Source organism: Capsella rubella, unplaced genomic scaffold (genome assembly GCF_000375325.1).
Source record: "Capsella rubella cultivar Monte Gargano unplaced genomic scaffold, Caprub1_0 scaffold_7, whole genome shotgun sequence".
Taxonomy (NCBI): Eukaryota; Viridiplantae; Streptophyta; class Magnoliopsida; order Brassicales; family Brassicaceae; genus Capsella; species Capsella rubella.
The window spans coordinates 1,178,331-1,195,772 of record NW_006238917.1 but is presented as its reverse complement, the minus strand read 5'-3'; the positions used below and the strand labels follow the sequence as shown (position 1 = coordinate 1,195,772).

The window sequence follows — 17,442 nt, the reverse complement described above, 5'->3', positions numbered from 1 at the left end:
CAAACGAATTCAAAAACATATGTAATTAAATCTATCGAAGAGCATGATCAATAAACTCGGGTGAAATCTGCAAGACTGCAACAACATAAATATTTAATCAATTATCTAAAAACTTTTGTCCACATTAAGCAATACTAGAAGAAAATAGATCTATGATATATAGCTTAGTGCTTTGATATAACAAAGACAATAATTTTATTTTTATTTTTGTAAAAATGAATAATGCTACGTAAAAAAAATGGTTAAGTACTTATTAAAACGATGACATGATGGATAGTAACTAAATGAACGAACAAATAGGTTGAAAGCAACTGAGAAATAAATAAAGGAACGAAGTAACATCTTTTTCATAAAGCTGGACTGCCTCGGTGTGTGATAGAACAAACAACGAAGATAAGGAAGGAGAGAGAGAGAGTACTGTTGTCATTGGTCAACGTCTGCTTCACGATCAGTTTAGTTTGATCGATCACACTAGTCCTTTGTAGAGAGAGTTTCATAACTTGCAAACATTGGGCCTTATAGAGGCCCGAGTACTGATGTTGATACCCACGAAAAGATATGGCAATACTCTTGTCATGGCGTCACAGTCAAATTTGGTTATGGATTTAGTTTTCACATGTAAATATTATATAAGATGAAACAACAGAAGCTAATGCTGAGATCAACTCCTATGACAGGTGTAGTTAGAACAAGTCTGGATAGGATCAGAAGGCGAAGATGTGCCCTTGCAAATCCAAGATATTCAAACTCTATTATTTATCAAAAAAACAAAAGTCAAAATAAATAGTGGTCTTGAATCTTTTGATGCAGATGTCGTTTGCTATTTTTATTTTTGTTGGATAGTCCACGAAAGAAATGTTAACTTAAGATTATCCACTACAATATTTTCTCGTAAATTAAGCTTAGCTTAGCTCGGCATTGATATTTTCTCTGTATTAACATTAAATAATCCCAGAGGAAAATGTATGATAAAACTACAATCATGATTAGCACGAAATATACGAAGAAAAGTCTGAACAAATAATTAAATCTTGTAGAATGTACCCTACACGTGAACTTGATATACTATAATGCAAAATGATGTAATTAGGCTGAGATTCTACAATATTTAATAATCTTAAGCTTGTAACGCTAACGTTTATTTCGTATTTTAATGCTTTGTTGGGTACTTGGGTTTGAATAAAACGATTCGCTATCGCTTTTCGAAAATTTCGAAAATTTGACTCAAAAACATAGGGGTTTACTAGCTCCAAACAGACCAAATAACTCGTTAATTCCCAGTGTAATTTACAAAAGAAAACAAAATTAAGAAAATAAAATAATTCGATTTTAAAAACAACAACAAAAGCTAGTCTTGAGATCATCTTCTCAACAAATTGACAGATGTCTTTCGAACAAGTCTGTATAGTGGATTGAGAAGAGAGATGTGTCGCAGCTAATCCAAAAAAGTCCAAAGTCAGTTTTTGAAACGTTAATTTGGATGCAGAAATTGCTTGTCTGTTATTCTTTATTGCAAAGTCCACCAAAGATCATATTTGTTTCTTATTGCAATTATCTCTCATAAGTTAGTTGAGCTTAATTATGACAGCTCAAGCTCGACGACATAATCCTTACTAAAAATTATCTTATTCCAATGAAAACTATACTATTAGCCATATATATATTTTATTTTATTTTTACTATTAGCCATATATAATCCCTTATTAATTAGCACGAAATGTATGAAGAAAAGTCTGACCATTTTTTTTTTTTTTTTTTGAAAATATATACAAGTGAAAATTATGCATTTATATATAATCGACCTTGACATCCAAAAGTTTTACCAAATTATTTTCAGATTAACTCAAAAAGAAGATTGAGCAACTATCAATGGAGAACGACTCGTCATTCAAGAATAACAAACCACCATCGTGTGGATCACTCGTCACAATCCTCAGCCTCGACGGCGGTGGAGTCAGAGGAATCATCGCCGGAGTAGTCCTTGCCTATCTCGAGAAACAACTTCAGGTTTATATATATTCCACTAGTCTCGTATATGGTAGCGCTAGGATCAGAAACTCGTACTAAGTACCATGTTAATGCACCATGTTAGAAAGTTCATCGATGTTTTATGTTAAATTCATAATTTGACTCTTTACAAGATAGTAAATGAACTTTTTGTTTTTTCGTAGTTATTTTTCAGAAAAATAAAGTTTTTTCTCGTATATATAGGAACTCGATGGCGAAGACGCGAGGCTAGCTGATTACTTCGACGTGATAGCCGGAACTAGCACCGGTGGTCTCGTGACTGCGATGTTGACAGTACCGGATGGGACTGGTCGACCTTATTTTGCGGCCAAAGACATTGTGCCGTTTTACCTTGAACATTGTCCCAAGATATTTCCCCAGCCTTCGTAAGCTAATTCTATTTCGTTTGATATGTAGTCATTAGATGGATATTGTTTGTGTTCGTATTTATGTTTACAATAGATAACTTTATGTTTACATTTACAAAATAGTAATACTATATGAAAAAAAATATAAGGATTAAAACAAACCAGCAGTAAAAACGAATGTTTTGTCCTTAATTATATTATAGAACAACTAGGCATTATATTATGTGTTTGGTGTTCCATATAATGCCCAATTGTTCTATTATATAATTGGGATATATATCATTATTTTTCCTGATATAATTATATATATATATATATATACTGTATGTTAAATTCCACGTGGCAATTGAAAAAGACATTCTAGTAAAAAATGCAGAGGTGTGTTTGCTCTGTTACCGAAACTTCCAAAGCTTCTGTCTGGTCCAAAGTACAGCGGCAAGTATCTACGAAATCTACTAAGTAAGCTGCTTGGAGAGGCAAAACTTCACCAGACACTCACAAACGTTGTTATACCTACCTTCGACATCAAGAAACTTCAACCCACCGTTTTCTCCTCTTACCAGGTCTCTATTCTTTAAACACAACACACATTTACAGATTAAAATATAAAAGTTCTTGTTTCAACCTAATTAACAACCTTACTTTTTTTGTTTTGAAGGCGTTGGTTGACCCTAGCTTGAACGTCAAGGTATCAGACATATGCGTCGGCACATCAGCTGCTCCCACTTTCTTTCCTCCTCATTACTTTTCCAATGAAGACAGTCAAGGCAACACGACCGAGTTTAACCTCGTTGATGGCGCAATTACTGCTAATAACCCGGTACTCTCGAGAACGAACATAATACATTAAAAAAACCTAGTTTAGTTTTTTAATTTTTGTTATGTTTTTGGTTTTGTTATAGACTTTGGTGGCCATGACTGCTGTGTCTAAGCAGATAGTGAAGAACAATCCTGACATGGGTGATATCAAGCCGTTAGGTTACGACCAGTTTCTTGTTATATCGATAGGGACAGGGTCTACTAAAAAAGAGGAGAAGTACAGCGCAAAAAAGGCTGCAAAATGGGGAATCATATCTTGGTTATATGACAATGGATCTACTCCGATATTAGACATTACCATGGAATCAAGCCGCGATATGATCCATTTCCACAGCTCCGTTGTCTTTAAAGCCCTACAATCTGAAGACAAGTACCTCAGAATAGATGTACGGGCTACATCTATGTGCACCTGCACCCAAATTTGTAACTGAGACTAATCTACACGATTTTTTTTGGTCTGAACTCGATTGCAGGATGATACATTGGATGGAAATGTAAGCAGTATGGATCTAGCGACAAAGTCTAACTTAGAGAACCTTGTGAAGATTGGAGAGAAGATACTGAAAAACAGAGTCGTGCAAATGAACATCGACACTGGTGTATACGAACCTGTTACTGAAAATGTTACCAATGATGAACAACTAAAGAGGTAACTAAGAAGCTTTCTAATGGTTTGTTGATGGGTTTCTTGAATCACAAGCAAGCTCATTCCTTTAAGTTTTTAAAATTGTAGGTATGCAAAAATCCTCTCTGATGAAAGGAAACTAAGGAGAATGAGAAGCGAGACAATGGTTAAAGATTCATCAAACGGATCACAAGAGACCAAATAAAAGGAAATACAGCCTGATGATGATCTCATTCTTGCTTTTGTGTGAAATTATTTACTGTACAAGATGATATTGTTCTTTAGTTTTAAACTGATGATCTTGTGTGTGTGTGGCGCTCGGCGAATTCACTTAACGCCTTGTTGGGGTGGGTTTTTTGTTTTTGTTTTTGTTTTTTGTTTTTTTGGGGTGTATCTATTGAAAAGATATATAAAATTTACAAATCAAGTTACACTTTTCCGGTTTACATTTTTTCTTGCCCTAAAATTTATCTTGTTCATTACGTTCGCAAATTGTAAAAACTATAAGAACAAATAGAAATAAGACAAATTATACTTCCTCAATTTTTTACTCAATCATGAACTACCAATTGAAGTCTAAATGTTAGAAGAAGATACATTTAAAACCAAGTTATACAATGAGAACAATTTTGTAACAATGGAATGCCAAGACAAAGTAACCATTGCAAGGTAGAGTTCAGAAAAGTAAATTAGAAACTGGAAACGGTCGAGTTATACAATTCTTCACGTATCAAGTTACTCAACTACTATAAATCAAGTTAGTCAATTAGTATCGTGATGTTATATAAATCTCTATCCCCAGTTAATAACTAATTCGGTAAAGTGAAGCATCAATTAAAGTGGACAACTTAAACTTTAATTATAATATCTTATTGTCAAATTTGACGATCATGTATAACATATATACAATTGTAACGTTCTTAAGAGGATGTTTAGTACAAGAACTTGACTCTTTCAAAACATGTAGAAAAATATAATCGTTCATTCGAACAAACCCATATGTGTATGTCGCACGCCAAAAGAATGCTAATCATATATCTGACCATATAATTAATCAAGTTTGTTCTATATATTAATATTTTAAAAAGGTCATGCTAGCTAAGGAAACGAGATACGTGAAGAACTGCATAAGCGGGTTTGAAGGGGTAAGACAATATTAGAGGATTACATCTGAATGTTTTTTCTAATTAATCAACACGAAAAACATTTGACAAAGGGATCACATATACAATTCTCGCAAAAGTGGACCGTAGATAGATTTTGTACTACTTGTCACGGCATTGACAGAAAAAATAAATATTGTAAATAATATATTAATTAATCACAGAATTCGATTAGGTATGATCACAAAAAGAATACTCAATGCATTGAGAAAGAAAGCTTAGAATATATGTATGTGAGTCACTTTTTAATTACTCAGCCAATGCCTTCAAGACTTAAACTGCATGTATTGAAATATATGCAATCAATATCCTTTTTAGTTACTCTTATCTAATTAGTTTCCTTGATATATATATATTATTCAGCATGTTAACTTTTGGACCTTTAGATTAAAAGTTTCATCATGACAATATATATATATATATATATATATATATATATATATATATGAAGCTTGTAAGTAGTAAAAAAGACTTTGGTTTAGTACAACGATTATATCCTTGTAGACTAGCCGTAACTAATGTCAAAAAGAAAAGAAAATGAGTAACCATATAAACAATTCCAAATGCATAATTTAGGCCACATTTTATTGCCTTGAGTGACGGTTACACATTTGCTTGTAAGTATGATTCTCGTTGTCTCCTTACGTAATTATATTTGATTGGAAAAAGTCATGTCTTATTCAACGAAGCTCCCTTGTTCTTACGATTTCAGTTCTGTTAGTAAAATATATTATCTATGTTCAGGTGACTTCTGCTACTAATTTGTGTGCATGTTTTGTCTACTAATTGTTTTCTTTGGAAAGGACAGCTGTCATCTAGAAGTAGGTGTGTAACATGACATGAAATAAAGTAACCAGAAGTGTAATGGGGCGTGAGAGTGATGAACACGACATCCTAACCAAGAAACCTCTCCTTAGATTCAGAAAAATCCAACACTATGTGATGGTTGTGTGTATGGGTATGCATAACATAGTGTTGTATATAGGCTCCCTAACCTACATATATGTTTTTCTATATATATGTAACGGTAGTTCTACTGGTTTGATCACATTTATCACCATCACCATCTTGAAAAGGTGAAAAGAACTTAATCCCTCTTAAGTTAAAGGAAAGAGATTTGATCAAATCTATAGAAATAAGTTTTGATTGAGATATAAAAGAAAGGATAAGAATTTATAACTAATGGATACGGAGAGAAGATCAACAAGTTCATCAGAAATAACCACAACTGATCATAATCTGAAAGACAGAACGTTAACAGTGTGCTGTCTTCCTCCTTCGTACGGACAACTTATCACCATTCTTAGCATCGATGGTGGTGGCATCCGTGGGATCATTCCCGGCACAATCTTGGCTTACCTCGAATCACAACTTCAGGTATATGTACTAACTGATTGATCTTAATTGTAGACTTTCTTACAACTTTGGAGATTGTGTATTAATTTTTTATCTTTTAAACAGGAACTGGATGGTGAAGAGGCAAGGCTTGTGGATTATTTCGATGTCATCTCGGGTACGAGCACCGGAGGTTTGATAGTGGGGATGTTGGCCGCACAAGGCGAAGACCAAAGCGGTGGCGATAGCCATAGCCGCAACCGCAACCGCCCTTTGTTTGAGGCCAAAGAAATCGTACCTTTTTATCTCAAACACTCTCCCAAAATCTTCCCACAGCCAAGGTATGCGTCTGTAACCCGTTTGCCTTTAGTCCAGTTCAGAGTCTTGCTAAGAAAGAACTTTTAAATGTGCAGAGGGATATTATGTGGCTGGGGTGAAACCTTGGTGAGACTTGTGCGAGGACCCAAGTTCAACGGGAAGTACCTTCATAAATTAATTGAAGGTTTCTTGGGAGACACGAAGCTAACTCAATCTTTGACAAACGTTGTCATACCTTGCTTCGACATCAAGAAACTCCAACCAGTTATATTCTCTACCTACCAGGTAAACACCGTACCACTGCCACCTATATTCTCGCAACTTCATCACATGTATATATTGATCCAATATTGTCATACAAATATAGGCGGTGACTAATCGAGCTCTGGACGCGAAACTATCAGACATATGTATAAGCACGTCAGCTGCACCAACTTATTTTCCAGCTCATCGATTCACTAACGAAGACAATGAAGGAAACAAACATGAATACAACCTCATTGATGGAGGTATCGCAGCCAATAACCCGGTAAATACATCAAAACCCTAAAATCTGAAAACCCTAAGTTGGTAATAGTTGACGTGTCCGTTAATCTTTCTTCTATTTTTGTTTTTTTTCCAGACGTTATGTGCGATTGCGGAAGTGACAAAGCAGATAATGAAGAAGAATCCAGCAATGGGAGACATAAGCCCATTGGACTTCACGAGGTTTCTGGTGATATCGATTGGGACAGGTTCGATTAGGAACCAAGAGAAGTACAATGCGGAGATGGCGTCGAAATGGGGATTGATGTGTTGGATCTTTGAAAACGGATCAACTCCAATTCTTGATTGTTACAACGAAGCCATTCATGACATGGTTGATTACCAAAGCTCTGTTGTCTTTCAAGCTCTTCGGTCTGAGAAGAATTATTTACGTATCGATGTGAGTTTCTTGTACGAAACAATAATTACGAAAATTTGTAATAAAATATTTTTGGTTAGTGAAGGGTCAATTTCTATTGACCAAAAATATCAAATAATTTTTTTACTGATTTTTTTTTGTATGTATTTTCTATTACAGGACGATACGTTGAAGGGTGACTTAGGCTCAGTGGACATATCGACAGAGAAGAACATGGAAGGTCTTATTGAAGTTGGTGAAGCTTTATTAAAGAAAAGAGTCTCTCGTGTCAATCTCGAAACTGGCCATTATCAACCCATCTCTGATAACGTAACTAATGAAGAAGCTCTCAAAAGGTTTAATAACTTTTAACCTAAGAAAATCAAGATTTATTACTTAAATATAATAACAGTGGATTTAATCTGTAATATATTGCTAATTCTTACAGGTTTGCAAAAGTTCTGTCAGATGAAAGGAAACTCAGAGAATCAAGATCTCCTAAACTCAACATCTAACTATTGCTTTGTTGCGATAATAATGTAAAAACTTGTTTGTGTGATTTGTAACGACAGATTCAGTTTGCTTGTGTGAGCAAAGAATATTTGAATAAGAATATGATTCTTACATACCTTTTGGCTTTGGGTTCCATTCCAATAACATCAATTTGAGACAAATTTGGGAATCATTTTTTAACAGGTGGTTAGTATCTCAGCTCCATCTTTGGTTATAAGAATCGTATGCTCGAATTGTGCAGAGAGGCTTGCATCTTCCGTTACCACTGTCCAATTATCATCCCACATTATCGGGTTTCTGCTTCCTATCGTAAGCATCGGTTCTATGGTGAATGTTTGATTCAAGACCATACGGCCAGCTTCATTGTTCCCTGCATAGAAGAAGTTCAGAAACTATGCGAGATGGTCCACAAAGCAGCAACTCGATGTCTGAGTTTTAGACAAACTTACGGAAATGTAGAACAACTGGATCCGCGTGGAAGACACGTCCAACCCCATGGCCTACAAATTGACGAACAACTCCATATTTATGTTTATCTGCAAGATCACTTCATAAGCACAATGTTGTTATGTCAGAAGAATTGATCTTTCAATGTAGATTAGGAACTCATTAATACAAGATTAACTTTTCAACAAAACCAGTTTCTTACTGGATAACTTTGCCGATTTTCTTGTACTCAACTCCAGGACCACATATTGATATTGCTTTGTCGAGAGACTCTTTTGTCACCTAGAGCACATTCCAAGTATAAAGCTCATTCCACTATTAACAAGAACATGATTTTTCCTAGAGGACAGAAATGGGATCGATTCCGTTCAACATCATACCTCAACTAGCTTTTTAGCCTTCTCGTCAACATTTCCACAGAAGAAAGTTGCTGAAGTATCACCATGATAACCCTGCAGATCCGAGATAAGTATCTATACTCTATACTATAGAGTAAACCCAATTTACTTGACTAAAGAAGAATCAGAAAATACAGAAAAGAAGAAAAGTTTACATTCAAATAAACTGTGACATCGATATTGATTATATCCCCATCCTGCCAAAGGACAGCATACATTATTAGAATTCACAAGGGACATAGATAAAAGTCTGTTGAGCTCTACATACACCTCTTAAAGAAGCATACCTCAAGTGGTCGTGAATCTGGTATTCCATGGCAAATGCATTCATTCACAGATGTGCAAACACTTTTCGGGAAATCTCCATAACCAAGAGGCGAGGGATACGCTCCATTCTCGATAATCATATTGTGAACTGCTTCATCGATTTCATCTGTGGTTACGCCTGGCTGCCAAACAGGAAACATATATAGATTGATAGAGCATTACAAAACTTTCAAATGCGACAGAAAAGTATAAAACTTTCCTCACCTTAACCAAAGTTCCAGCGTATTCCCGAACCCTAGCTGCAAGTTTCCCAGAAGCTCTCATGCACTCTATACCTTTATTATCATGGATTTCAAGTCCACTTGACATTCCAGGGACTTTTAAAGAATCAACATAAGGAGGTTTTGTTATATGGTTTGGGACAGGGCGACGAGGAGATAAATTTCCCGGTCTCAGACGTTTTCTCTTGCCATCAATAACTTCATCTTCGTTTCTTCAACCAGAAAACCAAATAATCGAAAGAACAAAAGTTAATACATTCTCTGCTACTCAGTACTCAGTAGCTAAACTGTAAGAGACATCATAATACCTTCTATTAAACAAGAGGTTGGTTAATCCAGAAAAGGTTCTCGATAATTGCATTGAAACATGTCTTCTTCCTGTCCAAATTGAGAAAATTCTCACATTGATCTCGTTTCAATTAAACACTGTACCCTACAGCTCATGTTTCAAAATGCTCTGTTCCTTTCATGGGTTAGCCTAAAACCCTTCAGAAAATCATATATGAATCAAAATAGCAATCTGGGCGTTCACAAGTCTTAATCTTTTTTTGTAATCTGCTCAACTAACATAGTCATCAATAAAACTAGCAGTAGCAGGAAGAAGTAGAGTATAGAAAGAAAGAAGAACCTAAATCGAAGCGAAAGAGATGAATAAGTGGTTGCGTTGATCGAATAGAGCGGTCGCCGAGAAAGGAGGAGATGAGTCGGGGTTGCAGAGATTTCACGCCCGCCATTTTGTGGTTTCTCGGCGAGCTTTTCGTTATCCGCTTCGCCGTCGTCCTCACACAATTTTATTTTTCCTAACAAAAAGCTATTTGTGATATTGGGCTCTAATGGGTCAAAACTAAAACGAACGTGGGCTTCTTCACTGTAAGCTTTTGTATTCTCTTTCACTCAAATCTCTGAAATTATTTAGAAAAAAGCTCTGTTTTGTTGAATCCTAAATTAGTAAATTTAGCAACTTCTGTACATACTTCTTTACACTTTGTAATCCAAGAAACTAAAAAACACATCTTAATTACAAAGGAAAATAAAAAATCCTAATCATTATTAAAAGAATATACAACAATTGCTGCTCCTTAGGTTAGACCTCGTCAATGAAATCTCCAGAGCTCATGGAACCGGTTCTATTCAAGCCTTGTTTCTCTAGATAATAAGTTATTAGAGCCTTGACCACTTGCCTGAACCTTCTCCTATAAGTAGGAAGCTTAGATACGCTCCGTACCATTCCCGTCATCCTACAACACACAAGATCAAAAAACCTATCACAAACAAGTTTCAGACAGAAACAGAACTAAAGAAGCCATAAAGGTTAATCTTTTCTATGTACGTGAAAAAGTGTGAATATCTTTTTACCTTCTGCTGATTCCTTGGATTTGAGCAGCTCTAACGTTTTCTTGAGGCGGGTTACCGCGATTATCCCAAGCTTCCATGCGTTCTTCTTGGTTTCCAAAGAGGACAACTTTCTCTAGGTACCTAACTTCACTTTCTCCAAGTTTAATTGCACGAATCTGATCTTTCAATACCATAACTGGATTAAATATCCAGTCCAAGAACTTGTCTTGCGGTCTATTCAAATGAGTTACTTCCGAGCCATCAAGCAGAAGCACACCATGAGCACCAGCTTTAATAGAGCTAAGCAATGTATGCAGCAACGCGTAAGAAGGAAGCCCGACATTTATAATCGATGATTCTTTACCGTGTCTCCCCTTTAAAGACTCATAGAGATCAGCTGGTGTTAACACTCCTGCGTCTAGTAGCTCTCTGCCTTGCATCTCAAACCAACCCATCATATGCTCCCAAATCTGTTAGGAAAACTTCAAATATTCAAAACTATGTAGATATGTGTGAGATTCGGAATCTAGATTGAATTTTTGACATATACCTGAACCATTCTCACTTCTTGTATTGCTTCTCTAACAGATACAGAGTGAACTAGACTTGGTACTAGCATCGCTGGAGCATCTGCAGAACCGGAACTACTGACTCTGGTTACATTTGTAGGGTGAACAATCACAGATACTTCACTTGAAAACGATCCACTTCTCATCCGATATCTTGGCCTGTGTGTTGAGGATTACAATTTCTCGGTGTTAGAATCATGGAGCAGAAGAAAAGGTATGTAAAATGATTGATAAGAGACATACTTTGGGAAGATTGTTCCTTCTCTAAGGTAAAGCCAGTCATTTGTGTACTCATCAAATTCTCCAACTACTGCAATCACATAAGAGACTCCTCTTCTGAATGACCTTTCCTGCACATTAGAAAGATTCAACAGTGAAAAAGGCTGAAACTTGTCTCGGATCATTTGGTCAATATGATCATAATGTACCTGAAATACAACAACTGCTCCATACAAACCGACAAAGATGCTGGAGAAGATGGTCGTCAAAACAAATCCAATGACAATAATAGGCCATAACAGTATTGTCAGACCAGCAACTGGTATACAAGCTATTTCAAGAAATGGTCCTTCACGATTAATCGCGTCTTGAGCTAGACGGTACCAGCCTTTAAGCAGAAGGTAAGGGCTTTTAACAACGGCGATTCCAGTGAACAGAGGGATATCAATGATTAATCCTATAATCCCTACAATTATGCATCCAGGAACATGAATCAACCTGCACGAAGACACAACAAGATCAATACACAAGAATCAGTAAAAACTCTATAATCCTTGACAAGTTACATATTTCACCTAAGAGTTTGAAGCTCCTCTGAAGCAGGGGACTCGCGCAACTCCTTTAAGTAAAGCGGATAAGAATGGTAACAAAAATCCGCAAAATCGGTAACCACAGTACAACTTCCCTTGATGGTTCCCCAAGTTCCATCCTAATGATACAGAGCAAACAGAGTCAAGATATGATTCACTAATAGGATGGAAACAAACTGTGGGGAAATTTATATAAAATACCACAAGACAGTGGAAGAACTTGTTGGATTCAGTGTCTTGTCTAAATGCTTCAAAAGCAGAGATCCAGGGAGTGAAGAATCCATAGCCAACACCAACAAGAACACTGACTGCTATACTTAGACCTAACCATATCCCAAACAATGCAGGAAGTGCCACCAAGATTGCTAGTTTCAGAGGAATGTCAAATCTATTTGTCCTGCAATGTAGAGAAACACATGATGACCAAGAATAATCAAACCAAGAATCAGGTGCCAGGGAAAATTTTGAGAAAAGGAGTTGGAAAATTTGGTTACTTTGCAACAGCGTAAACAGTCCAAGTAACATGTGCAGGGAACAAACCAAGAATTACTCCAACATTTCCTACTATTAATGTTAAACCAGCAATCGGACCTACTATCAAACCTGCATAGAGAAAAAAAAAACTCAAACTTTGAAAAGAACCTGCATCATCAAGGATCAAATCTTTTAGAAGCAGAGAAAAACAGAGCCAAAAACGAAAGTGAACCTTTGAGAGCACCGAGAAAGAAAGCAGAACAAAAGGCAAATATGACATAAGAAATCTTCAGACAGCTTCCTAGGTTAGTGACGACAGCCATAGTCTTGTGGAAAGAAGAACAAAAAGAAAAACAAAAGAAAATCTCAGATATTTGTTGGATCAGTTTTTATAAAAAAATTATAGCTGTGGAAAAAATTACAGAGAGAGAAGGGCGTGTTGTACAAGTTTACGAAAGAGATGAAATCAGAAAAAAGACAAAGGGGACGATGACAAGTGACAAGAAACGAATAGACTATTTTTTTTTTTGTCGAAAACGAATAGACTCAAACGCCGAGAGAACACATTAATTATTCCCATTCCAGAAAAATTCAGAGATAGTTTACATATTTAATTGAAGGTTACATGAATATGTGAATAAACTAAAGTTGATAGGAGCAATTGTTGAAGAAAAAAAAAAGGGATATACGTGTGTAAATACGTCATTGGAACTTGGGCCTATTTTGGTTGCAGGTATGTATATTTTACACATGCCGTGCCAAGCAAACTATCGTGATTTGGACAGCCATATCTGATATATCGCCTCATATCCTATACTATTATTAACTCTTATTATATCCCAAAAAACCAACCGATCAAGTTTAGTTTTTCTTTATAAGAAAAAATAAAGCGTCATTCAACCAGTGGAAAACCGTGTATATGCGACGAACAATGTTTAAAGTATAAAGAAACATTGATTGTTTCCAAACAAAGAAAAAAATCCAAAAAAAAAAAAATGTAAATTAATTTTGCTGACTATTATTCGGCAAACTCATAGCCAAAGTCAAAACTCACAACTTTGAAATGTGTTTTTCCGTTAATAATAATGAAAAGGTGGCTTCGTTTTGACCTTCTACAAGACTTTCTACAAGACAATTAGAATGATCGTCGCATATTTTTTAATGGATCTCCAACACATTACATGCCAATACTTGTATGGGATAGTGGCGTGTATACATGCAGTAATTGTACCAAGCACAAGCTATAGATGGGGTCTAAGACTAGCCTAACACGTATAAAACAAATCAGACAAGATTATAAATTTGATAGTTACATAAAACCCGTGATTCAACTACTAATGACAAAATCACATAGATTTTGTGCGTACGTAGCTTCTGCCTTTATCCAATTGTTCAGTTTTTCTTGCATTATGAATAAAACTGTCGAAACGCAGCGTTTTTAGACAAAGGTGGTCAACTCAATAGTTAAAAGTGCAGCAGAGAGAGACAACTTCCCTGCCTTGACATAAACTATAATTTGAAGCTCAAGAGCCACTAAACCCCTTCAGATCATGGGATATCCATGCATTGTTATAAGATTTCAGAAATCTGCAAAATGAAAGCACATTCGAAGCCATTAATCCAAAGATAAGAGCAATAGAAAGTTTCTTGCTTTTCCATTGATTGATTCTTACTACATACATTGATTGGCATCTCTGCGATGATAAGGCCACTGCTTTCTTCGAGGCTTTTGAGAGTCGTGACTTCACCTCCAACAACCATGTTTATGACAATACCACCTTAAGAGAAAGTTTCAAATGTTAAAAGTCATTGTTGATCAACAAATGAGTTTGTTTTGAGAAAAGAACCTGAAGCCAAGCAAGATGTTATCCGCCTTGTATATGTTTCCTGAAACATGTTTATTACAAGAACAAAAGTGAAATGAGAGAAGTCTCTTAACCAAAAGGAAGAAAATTTGACCAAAAACACCAACCTTCTTTGTAGGAAGCTCATAGTTTATGAGAACACGTGCGGAAAGAGGAGATTCTCCAGATGAGAGTAACGGAAGACAAACATCGGTGACAACTACCAAATGAGATTTCTTTTCTTCTTTTCCAGTTTCAATCTCGTCCAAACCTTCTTCTACGACAGAGTTAAGTTGCTGGTTCCAGTTGATTGTTGCTTGCCTGAATTTCTCTATCACCGTAGCTCGTTCTCTATCTGCCAGATCGCTATACTGTAAACATAATAGACACTGAATGTGAACACAATCTAGAGGAAAGACAAATGTGAGATAATCTAATGTTGAATGAACACTAATCATAACGAACAAAAGCAAGGTTATTGACTTATTTCAAATCAAGAACATTGGATCTTCACAGATACAGAAAACTAAGAATCAGAAACCAAAACCAAATAACCAATAAGGAAATATGTTAGAAATGTGAACAAAAGACAATGAAAGATGGTCTAATGTGCAATCAAAATGATTCAAGAAGAAGGGACTCTTTTCAATCAAGAACATTAGATTTCCACAGATACAGAACACAAAGAATTAAGATCGATGCAATCAACCAAACAATCAAAAAGTGGAAATGTGAAAGCTAGAGATATGAAGAGAGATACCAAGGCGGCTAATGAAATGTAAGGAAGGGTGGATAAGGAAGAGCAGACGGCGTCAAGTTCATCACGAGAGCTGCAACAAACTACAATGGGAAGCCATGGACGACGACCTAAAACTCCCAATAGTTCCACAACAGTCTCCTGTACCCTCCCCAAAATTTTGCGATTCAAAGTTTCAGTTTTTATGAGAAATTGGAATGAAGATTTGTAAATTTAAATACCATTTTGAATTGGTGACGATCCACGGCGAGGTAGAAATGCAACTGTTGACTGCGAAAGAACAAAAATTGTTTTTTTGGGGGTGAATTTTGCTACTAGGGGTACGAGATAAACCTCAAAACTCAGTGAGATTGAGACGCGAGACCTGGAACGAGAGGTTGCTTGAAAAGGAGGAGACGGAGCTGCTTCCATGGACTCCATAATCCTCAGGATCAGAAATCTTCGAATTGCCCGATTCGCCGGAGACGGTTCCTCTCCTAAAACCAGGTCACGGTGGCTCTACATACGCCAACGGAGATGTTGGAGAATAAACACCGAAACGTCGTCGCTTTGATGTTATCAGAGTTAATTACCTGATTACCCCTACAACGTCTTCGTTTAAATAAATCATTTATTAGTTTAAATCATTTAAATGGCGTAGTTTCAAGGTTCATTTATTAAATAAATCTTTTATTATCTTTTATTATATACAGTACATGATAGACAATTTAGACATGGCATATAAACGCATAATGATCAAACAAATGTTTATCACAGGACAATTTTTATTGCATTCACAATAATGCATATGATTACACCATCATCATCTTTTATTCTTTATACAACCATGCATTTTCTTATATACGACCAACCAACAAATCAAACATTTTCTTATTATCATAAGTCGGAATTGATTAACTAATATCGTCGAACCGTACGTATTATTACTATACTTTTAGCCATAAGAAGTTCTCCTCATCATCTTCATGAACTCCTCCAAATTAACTTCTCCATCTTCTGCACAAGTTTAAGGCAGAAACATTAGCTTTAGAACCGATTGAACCTTAAATATATATGTGTGTGTTTTGACTTACTGTCACGATCTGCTTCTGCGATCATTTCTTCTATATCATTATCTGTGAAATTTTCTCCCAATTCTTTAGCAATCACCTTAATATCCCGAGGTGAAATCTTCCCCTAGAAATATTTTCCAAAAGTTGGCAAGTCAAACACAATGAAATTAATCCAAACAAGAAGATAATATATATTAAGAAAACTATAGGAAAAAGAAGGACAGGTTTGGGTTTTTATTCACATTATTGTCGTAGTCAATGATCTTAAACGCCTTAGACAATTCGTCTATGGAGTCTCGTTCTCCGAATTTAGTTGTCATCATATGCACAAATTCGTCGAAATCTATGGCTCCACTTTGGTTTTTATCTACTTCTGCCATCAGCTCGTTTATTTGCTATATTTCACCAATAACAACAAAACATATGTAAGTGAAAAATAACATTTCCAATACTATATCAAACCGAGAAGTTTGAAACAGAACAATAAATCTTGGTAGAGAACAAACCTCATTATTCATCTCAAATCCGAGAGACCTGTAACCAGATGATAAGTATTTAGAACTACTTAACTGGAACTTAAAAGAAATTAACTTTGACAAGGAAGAAAATGTGCCGCTGACCTCATAGCAACGTTGAGCTCGCGAGCGTCAATGCTACCTACATATGAAATTATGCACTAACTAAATCATTGTGATTCTGATTTGAACCAGTGTAAATCGGATAAAGGATCGGTTTTTTAGTAGTTTACCTGAACCGTCTATGTCGAAAAGATCAAAGATTTCTCTGATCTCTCGTCTCTTCTGGTTAGTCAACCCATAAGTTTTTCCTTTAGGCTTTAGACCTCTTCTAAGCTGTGCTGCTTCCGACATGTAGTTTGCCTGCAGGAAGACATAAGAAAACAGAACCGATGAACAAAGTAATCAAAAGAACCTAAACTGTTGTTTTATTTTTTGTATTTGAAAGCTGAAAACACTAACCATTTCTTGTGCGGGAAGGAAAAAAGATGCTCTGATTTGATCAGACGAAAAGATTAAATGGATGATTTTGTTAATTTGATTTATGATGCATGAGATGACGAGATTGGTTGGAGCTGATCTGTCTCATTTCTTTTGTCTCGTTATTAACCTTTTCGAAAGCGACTAGCTTAAAGACTTTTAGTTTTGCACGTTTTTGTTTCC

The 17,442-nt window shown here is 35.8% G+C and overlaps 6 protein-coding genes across 7 annotated transcripts; 2 read left to right on the top strand and 4 right to left on the bottom strand.

Annotated features, from left to right (window-relative positions):
* Positions 1-1,764: 1,764 nt before the first annotated feature.
* LOC17880919 (patatin-like protein 1) lies at positions 1,765-4,270 on the top strand. Its single transcript, XM_006285458.2, has 7 exons — positions 1,765-2,007; positions 2,212-2,393; positions 2,752-2,938; positions 3,034-3,195; positions 3,278-3,580; positions 3,668-3,843; positions 3,928-4,270. The coding sequence occupies exons 1-7, from the start codon at positions 1,870-1,872 to the stop codon at positions 4,022-4,024; spliced, it is 1,245 nt and encodes a 414-aa protein (XP_006285520.1). The 5' UTR covers positions 1,765-1,869; the 3' UTR covers positions 4,025-4,270.
* A 1,715-nt stretch (positions 4,271-5,985) lies between these two features.
* LOC17879269 (patatin-like protein 3) lies at positions 5,986-8,144 on the top strand. Its single transcript, XM_006285018.2, has 7 exons — positions 5,986-6,359; positions 6,444-6,658; positions 6,731-6,920; positions 7,003-7,164; positions 7,258-7,560; positions 7,699-7,874; positions 7,967-8,144. Exons 1-7 carry the CDS (start codon positions 6,165-6,167, stop codon positions 8,031-8,033), a joined length of 1,308 nt encoding a protein of 435 aa, XP_006285080.1. The 5' UTR covers positions 5,986-6,164; the 3' UTR covers positions 8,034-8,144.
* On the bottom strand, positions 8,092-10,218 carry LOC17880160 (methionine aminopeptidase 1D, chloroplastic/mitochondrial). The gene is made up of 9 exons (XM_006285604.2): positions 10,053-10,218; positions 9,733-9,802; positions 9,408-9,636; positions 9,164-9,325; positions 9,032-9,073; positions 8,859-8,930; positions 8,681-8,760; positions 8,481-8,578; positions 8,092-8,401 (listed from the first exon to the last, which is right to left on the bottom strand). The coding sequence occupies exons 1-9, from the start codon at positions 10,156-10,158 to the stop codon at positions 8,208-8,210; spliced, it is 1,053 nt and encodes a 350-aa protein (XP_006285666.1). The 5' UTR covers positions 10,159-10,218; the 3' UTR covers positions 8,092-8,207.
* Positions 10,219-10,332: 114 nt separating this feature from the next.
* Positions 10,333-13,038, bottom strand: LOC17880950 (uncharacterized membrane protein At3g27390). 2 transcript variants are annotated; one of them, XM_023778344.1, is made up of 10 exons: positions 13,034-13,038; positions 12,844-12,937; positions 12,632-12,740; positions 12,339-12,534; positions 12,123-12,256; positions 11,757-12,045; positions 11,572-11,678; positions 11,310-11,487; positions 10,781-11,229; positions 10,333-10,662 (listed from the first exon to the last, which is right to left on the bottom strand). In XM_023778344.1, exons 2-10 carry the CDS (start codon positions 12,932-12,934, stop codon positions 10,509-10,511), a joined length of 1,707 nt encoding a protein of 568 aa, XP_023634112.1. In that variant the 5' UTR covers positions 12,935-12,937; positions 13,034-13,038; the 3' UTR covers positions 10,333-10,508. The 2 variants fall into 2 exon arrangements, with proteins under 2 accessions (XP_023634112.1, XP_006285326.1); XM_006285264.2 differs by lacking the exon at positions 13,034-13,038 and having other exon boundaries at positions 12,844-13,002.
* Positions 13,039-13,886: 848 nt separating this feature from the next.
* On the bottom strand, positions 13,887-15,727 carry LOC111829584 (eukaryotic initiation factor 4A-I). Its single transcript, XM_023778994.1, has 7 exons — positions 15,577-15,727; positions 15,434-15,482; positions 15,216-15,353; positions 14,584-14,826; positions 14,459-14,498; positions 14,292-14,389; positions 13,887-14,198 (listed from the first exon to the last, which is right to left on the bottom strand). Exons 1-7 carry the CDS (start codon positions 15,630-15,632, stop codon positions 14,181-14,183), a joined length of 642 nt encoding a protein of 213 aa, XP_023634762.1. The 5' UTR covers positions 15,633-15,727; the 3' UTR covers positions 13,887-14,180.
* A 184-nt stretch (positions 15,728-15,911) lies between these two features.
* On the bottom strand, positions 15,912-17,326 carry LOC17880394 (calcium-binding protein CML19). The gene is made up of 7 exons (XM_023779325.1): positions 17,242-17,326; positions 17,013-17,142; positions 16,885-16,921; positions 16,771-16,798; positions 16,507-16,659; positions 16,286-16,388; positions 15,912-16,208 (listed from the first exon to the last, which is right to left on the bottom strand). Exons 1-7 carry the CDS (start codon positions 17,242-17,244, stop codon positions 16,147-16,149), a joined length of 516 nt encoding a protein of 171 aa, XP_023635093.1. The 5' UTR covers positions 17,245-17,326; the 3' UTR covers positions 15,912-16,146.
* Positions 17,327-17,442: the final 116 nt, after the last annotated feature.

Excerpts from the sequence above, each read along its gene's own strand:
- LOC17880919 (XM_006285458.2), top strand. The coding sequence starts at position 1,870 with ATGGAGAACGACTCGTCATTCAAGAATAACAAACCACCATCGTGTGGA. Across the intron at positions 2,008-2,211 it reads ATCTCGAGAAACAACTTCAG|GAACTCGATGGCGAAGACGC; the intron begins GTTTATATATAT and ends TCGTATATATAG. Across the intron at positions 3,844-3,927 it reads AATGATGAACAACTAAAGAG|GTATGCAAAAATCCTCTCTG; the intron begins GTAACTAAGAAG and ends TTAAAATTGTAG.
- LOC17879269 (XM_006285018.2), top strand. The coding sequence starts at position 6,165 with ATGGATACGGAGAGAAGATCAACAAGTTCATCAGAAATAACCACAACT. Across the intron at positions 6,360-6,443 it reads ACCTCGAATCACAACTTCAG|GAACTGGATGGTGAAGAGGC; the intron begins GTATATGTACTA and ends TCTTTTAAACAG. Across the intron at positions 6,659-6,730 it reads AAAATCTTCCCACAGCCAAG|AGGGATATTATGTGGCTGGG; the intron begins GTATGCGTCTGT and ends TTAAATGTGCAG.
- LOC17880160 (XM_006285604.2), bottom strand. The coding sequence starts at position 10,158 with ATGGCGGGCGTGAAATCTCTGCAACCCCGACTCATCTCCTCCTTTCTC. Across the intron at positions 8,579-8,680 it reads AAAATCGGCAAAGTTATCCA|TGATCTTGCAGATAAACATA; the intron begins GTAAGAAACTGG and ends GTGCTTATGAAG. Across the intron at positions 8,402-8,480 it reads TCCAGTTGTTCTACATTTCC|GGAACAATGAAGCTGGCCGT; the intron begins GTAAGTTTGTCT and ends TCTTCTATGCAG.
- LOC17880950 (XM_023778344.1), bottom strand. The coding sequence starts at position 12,934 with ATGGCTGTCGTCACTAACCTAGGAAGCTGTCTGAAGATTTCTTATGTC. Across the intron at positions 12,535-12,631 it reads ACTGTTTACGCTGTTGCAAA|GACAAATAGATTTGACATTC; the intron begins GTAACCAAATTT and ends TCTACATTGCAG. Across the intron at positions 11,679-11,756 it reads GAGCAGTTGTTGTATTTCAG|GAAAGGTCATTCAGAAGAGG; the intron begins GTACATTATGAT and ends TCTAATGTGCAG.
- LOC111829584 (XM_023778994.1), bottom strand. The coding sequence starts at position 15,632 with ATGGAGTCCATGGAAGCAGCTCCGTCTCCTCCTTTTCAAGCAACCTCT. Across the intron at positions 15,483-15,576 it reads CAAGCAACCTCTCGTTCCAG|TCAACAGTTGCATTTCTACC; the intron begins GTCTCGCGTCTC and ends GTTCTTTCGCAG. Across the intron at positions 14,390-14,458 it reads AACATCTTGCTTGGCTTCAG|GTGGTATTGTCATAAACATG; the intron begins GTTCTTTTCTCA and ends CTTTCTCTTAAG.
- LOC17880394 (XM_023779325.1), bottom strand. Across the intron at positions 16,660-16,770 it reads GATTTGAGATGAATAATGAG|CAAATAAACGAGCTGATGGC; the intron begins GTTTGTTCTCTA and ends GGTGAAATATAG. Across the intron at positions 16,209-16,285 it reads CGCAGAAGCAGATCGTGACA|AAGATGGAGAAGTTAATTTG; the intron begins GTAAGTCAAAAC and ends AAACTTGTGCAG.